The 10,572-nt window shown below is 48.0% G+C and overlaps 2 protein-coding genes across 12 annotated transcripts in view; both read right to left on the bottom strand.

The window, feature by feature from the left end:
• DNLZ (DNL-type zinc finger) overlaps positions 1 to 130 on the bottom strand; it is a 2,198-nt gene extending 2,068 nt beyond the window's left edge. The window contains exon 1 of the mRNA XM_014942739.1: positions 48 to 130. Within this exon, the coding sequence (XP_014798225.1) occupies positions 48 to 130 (83 nt within the window). The remainder of the gene's footprint in view (positions 1 to 47) is intronic.
• A 110-nt stretch (positions 131 to 240) lies between these two features.
• Positions 241 to 9,952, bottom strand: CARD9 (caspase recruitment domain family member 9). 11 transcript variants are annotated; one of them, XR_001412139.1, is made up of 13 exons: positions 8,042 to 9,952; positions 7,120 to 7,257; positions 6,395 to 6,720; positions 6,089 to 6,268; positions 5,753 to 5,905; positions 5,154 to 5,279; positions 4,840 to 5,031; positions 4,283 to 4,324; positions 3,627 to 3,672; positions 2,450 to 2,520; positions 1,621 to 1,703; positions 855 to 1,248; positions 241 to 750 (listed from the first exon to the last, which is right to left on the bottom strand). XR_001412139.1 is itself a non-coding variant. In XM_014942997.1 (13 exons), the coding sequence occupies exons 2-13, from the start codon at positions 8,223 to 8,225 to the stop codon at positions 1,137 to 1,139; spliced, it is 1,653 nt and encodes a 550-aa protein (XP_014798483.1). In that variant the 5' UTR covers positions 8,226 to 8,265; positions 8,756 to 9,952; the 3' UTR covers positions 241 to 1,136. The 11 variants fall into 11 exon arrangements, 8 of the variants coding, with proteins under 8 accessions (XP_014798483.1, XP_014798484.1, XP_014798490.1 ...); XM_014942997.1 differs by having other exon boundaries at positions 241 to 1,248; positions 8,042 to 8,265; positions 8,756 to 9,952; XM_014942998.1 differs by having other exon boundaries at positions 241 to 1,248; positions 8,042 to 8,261; positions 8,756 to 9,952.
• Positions 9,953 to 10,572: the final 620 nt, after the last annotated feature.

Raw genomic sequence — 10,572 nt, 5'->3', positions numbered from 1 at the left:
GGGGCCGGCGGGGCCGCCATGGCGGCGGGGCGCGGAGCAGGACCCACAGCAACGGCCGCGCCGCGCGCTGCATGGCGACGGCGCAGGCGCACAGCGGGGAGGGGGCGGGCGCTGAGGCCGCGGCGGCCATGTTAGGTGAGGGCGGCGGCCATGTCAGGTGAGGGCAAGCCACCGTCCCCGCCCCGGTAACCGGGCATCACTCCCAGTCCTTCGGTCGGTGGGACCGGCGGCCTCCTCCCTGCACAGGCCAAGGGTTCTCCGGCTCCACGATGGAGCAAGGCCTCCCCCTCCGCAGGGGCATCCCACCAAGCACCTGCCCTGACTTCAAGAGAAGGTCAGCCCAGGCCTTCTGGGGCGCAGAGCAAGTGTCACACACGCACCCACAGGCCTTGGAGCTCTTAAATCCTGTTTATTTCATTTGTGCACCTCACACCTCTCGCATCACTACATTTCTACGAGTAGGGGACAGCAGGAGACAGAGATGGACCTCTAGAGAGGGAAATGGGCCTCTGGAGAGGGCAGTCCCATTGCAAACATTAACTTCTGAGAAGTGTTTGTTTAGATTTTAAAATCTAAGTAGTGCATTGAGAGAGAACCATGCCCAGCAGCCCCCAGCCCAGGCTGGTGGTCCCCTGGCAGGGTGGCTGCCATGCTCAGGAGCCCTCGGTGTCGGTGTTGTCGCTGCCGGTGGTGTTCTCCCAGTCGGCCTCGTGGTGTCGGTCAGCTGGTGCCCTCCGCAGGGCTCTTTTTCTGAAAACAACACATTTCCTTTTGAGAAGAACGTTTTCTGCAAAGAAGTGGCATTTGAGTGCTTTGGGGAGTTCAGTGGGGAGGTTTGGTGTGTTTTGACCCACTTGGTGTTTCACTGAAGGTGAGGGTTTGCTCGCACACCCAACGTGAAAGCCGAGACTTGCAGCAAGCATCAGATAAAGAGAATTAATCTAAGTGAAGACAGCCTTAAGATTTCTTGAAGAGTGGTGTATTGTTGCTGCTTTGTTGAATAAGCCAAGGAATCCTACCCAAAACAATCACAAGAAGAGTTTAAAGTGCCATAAGGAGCATTTCTATCTCATGCTAGAAATAAGGTACCTATTTTACAAGGTTTTCATCCGTCTCGTGCTCCATAAAGGCAGTGATCAGTGAAGACACCAGGCATTAGGAGGACAGGCCTTCAAAGAGCATTTGAAGAGGACAGAGGGTGGAAATCTGCTCCATTCACAGTTGTGGGAGCTTGGAGCTTGGACTTGACTGTCAGCCATACGTCAGTCAGACAGACAGACAGACAGACAGTGAAGGTGAGGCAGATTTCACTTGCATGGGAGAAATCTATCACATTTATTAAACTAGCAATTCTTTGGATTGCCCTCCACTCCCCGCTGTGGAACCATCTGCATGGTCCAGAGCAAATGCCATCATTGCTGTCTTGGGTACCTCTGGTACTAAAGCAGGAGCCTCAACCAGTTCAGCCAGAAGCGTGAGCCTCTGAAGATAGGATTTGTAATGAATTTGTGCCCTCCATGAATCAAACTTGGGGACAGGGGAGGGACAGAAAAAAGAAAATACACACAACAAGCTTATCACGGGTATGTCTGAATTAGTCCTGCTTACTAAAGTTCTGACCTTCGGTAACGCTCGAAGCAGTCCTTCATCCTCCTCCGCTCCTTTTCTGCCAGTTCCTCGTTGGCTAAGCCACACTCCTTGAACTAGAAAGAAAAAACAACAAAAAAAACTAAATATGAACCGGATTCCTCTGACGATGAGATCAAAGGTAGCAGCAGGTACTGCAAACCTGCTCTGCAAAGGATGCCGGTTTTGGGGCTGATGCACCACATCTGGCCCCTGGAGGGTAAAAGGCCATGGACCACCCAAAGAAGCTTGGTCATTTCTCCTCTCAGACTTGTTTGTGTAATGAATCATTTTACGTTTAAATGAAGAAGGGGAAAAAAAAGGGAACCTGTGCCTGTTCACTACCAAACCCCTGCTCTGGGAAAGGAGCCCACAGCTCCCTCCTGCGTCTGCTCGGGCCTGCAGAATGAATACAGCACGTTCAGTTCTGGGCTGTCCACTGTCGTGTGTGCAGCGTGGTAATACAGCTATTTCACATAGTTTTACAGTCTTTATTCTCTCCCATTTGTAAATTTGGGATTCTGTTTCCTGTACCAACAGTAATACTAAAGACAATTAAACTGGAAAACATCCATACCCAAAGATGAAGGCCAGAAAGTAATTAGAAGATTCCAGGCAGAGATGGAGAGATAACCACCATAAATGTTCTGCTGTTCAGAGCTCACCCTTTTTGGAAGGTGAATTTTGCACAAAGTGCTCAGATTTTGGAAAAGTGGTGGCTCCTTAGATGCTTCTCAAACCTGGTAAAATCCATAGTTAACAAGAACATTGAAGATCACAAACCCCAGTCCTAGTAAAGAAGAGCCCACAGAGATTCTCTTACACTGGGTGACTTCGGGGGCAGACTGCTCTCTCGAGGGCTGAATTGCTGGGTTTGTTCTTCAGGGCAATCTTCTAAGAGAAGGAGAAATCACAGCTTTAGTCATAGTTGCCATTGCAAAGTCACTTCTCCCTCCAGCAGTCCATCCAACAGCAGTAGCTGCAGCATAGGGGCTGCCCAGCACCACACACAGTCGGGAGCAGAACTGAAACCTCCGAACCTTCAGGGTTCAATCCTGTGATCAACGCGCGAGTCACTTCCCATTTCACTCAAACCCTGCATCTTGCTTAGGATGATGGAGTTCCCCACCAGGCTCAGAGAGAGACAGCAGCTTTCTAGTTTCTCCTTAGGCAGGAGCAAATCATTTTTTAAAAAAATCACGTTAGAGTTCGCCATGAGAAATCATGTTAAATCAGTATTTTAACCATAATTTGTTCCTGTTCCCCAACAACTACATTGAGCGTATCAGGGCACTTCTCATCAGACCATATTTTAGTGAAACTCCTTACGTAGTGATCAGGTATCACGATAGATGTTTTTGAACTGAGCGAGGCAGAATAATAAAAGGCTTTTTGCATCACTGTTGTTTAGCTTTTGTGAAAAATTTCCCAGCTCAATGAATGAAAAGATCATTTAGATCTTCTAGGAGATCAAAATAGAAAACTTTCTGCTGCTGTGCTCGTTTCCTTCCTTTCTCAGCAGGTTTTGAAAGAGAATTTCTGGCTCTTAGAGGAGCCTGTTAATTCCTTTCCACGCTGCTGAATCATTTCCACTGGTGATGCCACAGAAACAGAACCAGTGACAGAGTTAACTACAAGGTTCTGCTCTTGTGAAAATAAACTGTGACACAAAAGGGAAGGGGGGAGGCAAAAATCCCTGGAGAAAGCCACATGGTCCAGCAGAAGTGGAAGGGTGTTCTATTCTCAGCTCTGCCACAAATGCAAGAGGAGTCAGGGGGAAGAGGCACCCAGGGGCTATTTCTCAAAGGCACCAGGTTCCAGGTGATTTTTCCTGGACAAAATTCAGTAGACAGATTGCCTAAAAAAAGACTGGAGATCCCCAGTCAGATGACCTGTTCTTCACTAAAAATAAAACCCAGGAATGTCTTTTCCTGTCCCTTTGAAACACAGGACCATGTTCTCAAGAATTCTACTCTATGTTTTCCCAAGAAAAGCCTTACTTTTAGTCGGCTGTGTATCTTCATCTAGGTGACCATGAGGAGTAAGCTACGGGACAGAAACAAAGCAAGAATGTGAGAACTGCCCCTTATTCTGTCTCACACAGTAGCTGGGAACAGACAGAGGAATATAAGAAACAGGATGTGCATAAAACCGACCTTTCCCTGCTGCATCCCTTGCCAGCAAAACTGGAGACTGAGCCAGAAGTTACTCATGGATTTATCCCCCATTAATTGATCCTGTTCCTTTATACTGGATTTTATACTTTTAGCCTCCGGACAATGTGATATTCACTTCCACACTGAAGTTATGAACTAAGCAAAAACCCTTCACTACAGATGTCCCCAGGTAAGGTCTTATTTTTGCCTGTTTTCCCACAAGAGAGACAATTAGGAGCAACTCAAGATAATTCAATTCCCCTGATTTGCTTAGACTCAACAAATCTTGCTGACTAACACCATAACTGTGTCCGACACCTAGAAATCTCAGGACACAGAGAGATTCTGGCACTGGTCTGTTTTGCTGCCTCTGTACTTTTGGATATCACTGAAACGAGCCTGAGCCGTGGACTGAAACCTGGTATTACTTAGAGAACTGAGCACAAGTGAGGAATTTTAAACCAGAAGAAAGTAAAAGGCAAACAAGGCACCCTACTCACTTCCTGGGAATCTCTGGAGGAGGTGTCATCCAGGTCAGAGGTCTGAAATAAAACCAGTATAAATTAATCATTCCTCATAAGCAAGGAAGTGGCAGTAAGTGAATATTCAAGAGACTGAAAGATCCAGAAAACAGAGAAGTGTGGTCTTCCTCCCTCCTACGCTCCTGTCTGATCACTCAGAGGAACTACACAAGATACCACATTAAATAAAGCCCTTGTGTATCTACTTTCATTCCAAAAAACTTTAGCACTCTTACACCCTCCTCCAAATGGCTCATACATGGTCTCTAAACAGAGTTCATCTTTGGTGGTTGAGGATCCCCTCATCACCTTTGGACACGCTCCAAACACAGAAGGTCTCAGCTTGCATCTGTGCACCTTCTCCCTGCCTGGAACCAGGGTGAGGCAATAGGAACTGTCACAAGTTTCACTTTATTAAACTCAGGGTTTGCATGGAAAGGGTTACCCACGCAGCTGGGCACGGCCTTGCTGGATTCATACTGGTTAGGTGCCTGTACTCTCAACTCATCACACAGATGACGACCCCGCAGACGTACCAGTGAGGGAAGCTCCAGTTGCAGCCGTTTCAGCTTGGCTTCGGTAGCCAGTAACTGACTCTCCTTTTGGAAGAGCTGCAGTTGCATTTCGTCACATCGCTCCCCCAGTTCCCGGATCTGCTTGCGGTAAGCGTCCCTCTCCACCAGGTTCTTGGAGTACTGCGCGTAGAACTGCTCTCGGGTCAGGAGTGCCTGGTGGAAGGGACAACATGACACGGCATGTCACACAACAGCACGTTCAGGGTCACAGTATTTGCCCACTTTGAGCAGGGAAGGAGGGATTAGCGGCAGCTCCAAGAGGAATGTTCCATCACCTGGTCTCTTTCCGAAGCCACTTCCTCCATCTGCTGCAAGACAGCTTCAATCCGTTTCTTATACATCTGGGAGTCCTTCCTCAGAGACGTGCACTGCAGTTCAAGCATCTCTCTCTCCTCTGCGTACTGGTGAGACAAGGTCAAAAGCACCCTCCTTGTGGGCAGAGCCTGAGCCAGACCCTCAGCCCTCCCGCTCGGTGACACAGATCGCTGTGGCCAGAGCCCTGTGCGATCTCAAAGCTCAGCCAGACTGTCCAGCTGGAGCAAGGCCAACCAGAAGGTTGGTCAACCTCATGGATTTACACCTACCTGAGCCACCAATCATGGTAAAAGCTCCCATGGCTCGGGAGGGAAACCCTCCAAGCTGAGGGGGCAGGAACTGTTAATTAACACAGGCAATAACAGGTAACAGTTAATGCCACACAATGCTAAAACATTAGCGTGCCTTTTTTCAACAAACTATAACACAGACACTAGAGTAGGAGCAGCAAGGATTGGTGCCAAGCAGCTCCTGTGCTCCATAGACAAGACCTTGGAGGTGCTTCCTCTGCCTGTCTCTCCCACTGACCCTGAGCAGGAGTTTGCAGTGCATCACGTACTTTGTCCTGAAGCACCTCGGCTCGTCGCAGCTCCTTGCGAAGGCTGTAAATGGTGTTCATCAGCTCCCGGCGTTCTTCTAGTATCTGGCTGCAGTCATTCTCCAGAGTCTCATTGGAGAGGCTCTTCTCCAAATTCTGTTCCCTGGCAACCTGCTGGACAGAAAAAATAAGTGAGATACATCTAACTCCATATTAACTCTCTTCCCACAGTCCTACGTGCTCTATTTGACCTGGGAGAACAAGGCCACAGCTAAGCCTCCAGTACTCCCCGTCGCTGCTCTGGCTGCTACAAGTAATCACTTCTCAGGAGTCCGTAATTCAACCACCCCCACCAACCTGGAGAGTGTTCTCCAGCTCCTGATTCTTGGCCAAGAGCAACTCCTTCTCCTGCTGGATCTCCCACATCACCTCATGGCTTGGACGCTGCTCTATGGCGTGCTTCAGTTTCATGGTGTGCTTACGCTCCAGTTTGCAGTCATCCTCTGCCTTCATGAGGCTGTGCTTCAAGCGATCGATCTACCAGAAGGTTCAGAGAGCTCATCAGTAACAAAGAGAAAACTCTGGCCTGCAAAAGTCTGGTGCCCAGCGCAGCCTTCCAGGGATCGGGAAAGAAGGGGGAAGCTTTAGAAGAGGGTGACTGACCTCTAGGAGCAGGTCCCGGTTCTTCATGAGGGCAGCGCTCTTCTCCTCGCTCTGTTTGGCATAGCTCATTGCCAGGTTGTAGTTCTCGTCCTTGCACTTCCGCAGCTCCTTGCTCAGGCTGTCCCTCTCCTCCTTCATCTTCTGCGCCCGCTCTTGGTGCTTGCGGAGCAGGCTGTCCCTCACCCACATCTCCCTGATGGTGTCCTCTTTGGAGTGCAGCCACATGGTGAGCTCCTGGGCCTTCCGCCTCTCCTCCTGCACGGTGCTCTGCAGCTTCATGATCTCATTCATCAGGAGCTGGCTCAGGCCGGATTCCCCTGCGGTGTCTGTTTGGTGACAGATGTCAGCCACCACTGTCCTGTCTGCTCCCTGAACACACCTACAGCACAGCTTCCCACCCACTGATCACTGCAGCTCAGGACCATCACACACCACACAAAAGTGTGCAAACCCTGAAGACACATGTGATCAAATTATCCCTGCTGTTTCTCTGTCACAACAGGCAGAAGGAAGAATTGATCCTTCTGCTTCCTCCTCCACCCTCCCAGGTCCAGCCCGTGACACCAGACAGCAGGGACATTCTCCCAGAACCCTCCTGAAGCACACAGGGAACGCTCCCAACTGCTCCCCGAAGATGGGGAGAGGCGAAAGTGGAGGTGAACCCCCCCTTAATTTACACAGCAACACCAAACGAAGAGCTGGTTTTTCAGAACACAAAACTTTACCTATAATCAGAGAGAAAACCCTGCTGGGCTCCTTCCCGGTTATTTTCTTATACAGTTGTGGATAATAAAGCTCAAGACTCTCCAGAAAAGCCTCAAAGCCCTTCTGTCCCGTCCGCTGAAGAATGTCCAGAAGAACACCTGAAATAATAGCAACAGGATATTCTATTAATTTATTTATCTCTTTACCTGTTTCTGATGTAATAACAAATCACTCCACTTTCTTCACAAGCAGATTAAAGTCACTGGGATAAAAAAAAACCCAGCCAATCCTAAGACAATCACCCAGTAACTATACAAAAGCATTTGAACTGTGGAGGACCAGTTAAAACTTAACCCTAGTACTTAAGTCCTACTACAGTGGGTGCAAAAAGCTGATCACCCTTTATGTTATCCTGCTGATAATTACAAAAAACTTAAGTTAAAACAAAGAACCACGACAGTTTCTGCAGCTTGAAGCTCCATTTCCAAATACGAGAAGCACATATGGAGAAAAAAGGGCAGGGATAAGCCTAAGAGAGCCTGGACTTACAAAGTCTTTTTGACTTTAAGCTCAGTTCCCTACTTTGTCTAGAAATATCTGTACCAAATCAGGCCCAGGGATTTTTCTTTATTGTCCTGCTTTCCAATCTGGAAAACAGGGAAAACAATTTTTTTTCCATGACCTTCAGTAAGTTATCACTAAGAGTTAACCCAATCCAAAAGATGCACTAATAGCAATAATGAATTCTGTGATTCTCTCTGGTTGGAACAAGACCAGGACCGTACAGAAGAGTCATGAAGACTTTACTGACTCTGCTGCCAGCATTCCCTCAAACACCAGGAGACAGGAACGAGGGACAACACGCACTGAATTATTCTTGGAAATGTCCCCCTGCAAAATTATTCCACAAGAAAAGCCTCGTGAAGGCTGCACTTCACCCACCTGCCTTCCGTTTGCGCATGACCAGGCTGGGGTCGTTAAGAACTTGCTCCTCATCATCATGGCTGATCACCTTGCACTGGCGGAGGTAGGGCGTGATTCGGGAAGGGTCTATCACGGAGATCAGCTTCACCCGGAAGTTCTCCAGGTTATTCCAACACGTCTCATCGTTATCTTCTTCCAACATGTTGGGGAGCGAGAGGTACCAGTGAGCAGTGTTGTCCTGTCTTGAAAAAACAAAACCAAAAAACAAACAAGGAGACTCGAAGCCTCCCAGAGTAGTGGGGAAGGGGTGGTGAAACCAACTACGTTAACAGACTGAGAATGGAAGTGTCTTTTAGATACAGGAACACATCTCCCACACGGTCCTTAACTCAGCGCCTCCAGATCACCTGCAGAACATGGTGATATACAACAGTCACACCTGAAAGAACAGCAGGTTGAGGTTAGTGCCAGCACTGCTGACACATACGTGAAGGAGAGCTAGGGGGAAACTCTAAGAAAAGAGAATTCTTCAAAGCTCCATGACCTCCTTCCAACCAGCTGAACATCTCCCAGAAGATACTCTGCTCTGCCTGACATCAAACCAACCCCAGCAGGGTACAAGAAATGCATTCCCCTCTTGGTAAACACCACATCCTTCCATCAGAGCTGTAAAAGAAGGGTTTTTTTCTCCTTTTAATTAACATAAGCTATTTTGCATTGTGTTGGACCAACCTGAGCCTGTGCAGTCAAAGGCCTCTGTGTTTCTTCTCCTGGTGAAGCACCACCCGTCTGTGTCCTGTCTCTGAGAAAACTTGTCTGGGTTGCAGCCCCGCTTTATGTTCTGAGCATAGATCGTTCCAGGAGCAAAAGTGGTTTAAGAGAAGCAAAAAGGGGAAACTACTCAGCTACACTCTGAGACGGGAAAAGGAAATTGGGGCGGGGGGGGGGAAGATTAAAAAAAAGGGGGAAGCCAGAATGGATGATGGGGGAGGAGAAAAGCGTTAGTCGCATTACGAGTCAGCAGCATTTCATATGCTCTGATTTTAGACTCACTCCAGCTTTGTTTTCCAGTCTGTACCACTGAAGTTCCAGCTAGAGTCCAGAAAGTTTCTGTGTGTAGGGCTGAGGAAGATTAAAAAGAGTGAAGGTCACAGGCAGTGGCCTGTCAGCTGATTTCAGGGGACCAAATAAGGCAGAGTAGAAGAAAGAGGCTCTTCAAACGGCCTTTTCAGCTGTCACCATCACATCTTCATACAGAAAAGCGGGTGGCAGCAAGAACTCTGTCTTGGTTTAGAGTTCAGCTGAAAAGGATGATTTCTATAATGATGCCTCTAATTTTGGATGTCCTTAAGCTTCAAGCATAATTATGACAACTCAGTATTTTGAGGGAAAGGGAGTCAAGTCTTGGCAAAGCGAGGAACATAACCCACGATTCCCAAATTACAGGCTGTGGCTCTAACAGTAATTAAAGGAGCAGCACAGCAAGCAGCATTGTGATGATGTTAAGCATCAACATCATACCTCTGACTGCCTCCCCGCCTTCCCACAGTCCTGAACTGCAGCTGCAGCAAGAACTCACTAACAGGCTGTTTTAATAAAGTCTCCAGAACATGCACGCTCCGATACCATGGCAGCATGACACATTTTCCCATTAGCTTCCCACTCTGCTCTTTGTTCTGCTTTCTAAGTTTCTGGAGAGTTTCTCCATGTTATCATTAAGAGCAGGGCAGAAGATGCTCAGAGATTCTTTAAGCCTGTGCTGCTTTGTTAGGCATTAAATTAGCTTTACACTAAAAAAAGATACAGTACCTCTATTAGCTATGCCCTTGCTGAAGGTAATCAGAATGTCTGCTAATTGACCAATCTGGCCTCAGGAGTTTTTGCTCTATAGTAAGAGATTAATCCTGAAAAAGAACAAAGACAGCTGCTTTTGTCGTTACACTAAGTTTTTTGTAAAAAAACCAAGGCATTACAAGGGCATCCCTTGAGCAGCATTCACAAAGGACAACAATCAAATGTGAGGTCCAGCACAGGTCACATTTGCTACCCCTTCCTCACGTAAGAGCCCTGTGGTGAATCCCACACAGAACCTTAGGGCAGAGCTTCTGCCACATCTGAACTTCTTGGAAAAGTGTTATCTATACCAGCTTCTGGAAAATAGAATAAACTGTGAGAGGGAAGCCATGCCAAAATCATTCCTTTTGCTCCGTATCTTGCCACCCAATTACAGCAACACTGGTACCCACTGTCCCCCTGACCCCAGCGCTGCCTCAAGGGCCCTGGTAGAAGAGCTGCAGGTCACAGAGCTCTGAACTCACCACTACACCCTGGGGAAGCTCAGCCAGGGCAGGGGAATGAAGCTTCTGCAGCACCTTCCCACTAGCAGCTTTGACTCAGCTACCTTTGCACCTCTCTGTAAGACAGAAATTGCTGGTTTATGAACGAAGAAACAAGTTTTTTTGTGGAGTAATTTGCTCATATCTGGATGGGGCAGGCAGCTGAAGAGTCAAGAAAGAATCCAAGCCTAATTCAGTCCTTGTAGTTTTAGC

The sequence above is a fragment of the Calidris pugnax genome, unplaced genomic scaffold (genome assembly GCF_001431845.1).
Source record: "Calidris pugnax isolate Ruff unplaced genomic scaffold, ASM143184v1 scaffold102, whole genome shotgun sequence".
NCBI lineage: Eukaryota > Metazoa > Chordata > Aves > Charadriiformes > Scolopacidae > Calidris > Calidris pugnax.
The sequence above is the reverse complement of the archived record's forward strand: the minus strand, read 5'-3'. Positions and strand labels throughout refer to the sequence as shown.

Excerpts from the sequence above, each read along its gene's own strand:
- CARD9 (XM_014942997.1), bottom strand. The coding sequence starts at position 8,225 with ATGTTGGAAGAAGATAACGATGAGACGTGTTGGAATAACCTGGAGAAC. Across the intron at positions 5,906-6,088 it reads AGCTGGAGAACACTCTCCAG|CAGGTTGCCAGGGAACAGAA; the intron begins GTTGGTGGGGGT and ends TTTTCTGTCCAG. Across the intron at positions 4,325-4,839 it reads AACTGGAGCTTCCCTCACTG|ACCTCTGACCTGGATGACAC; the intron begins GTACGTCTGCGG and ends GTTTTATTTCAG.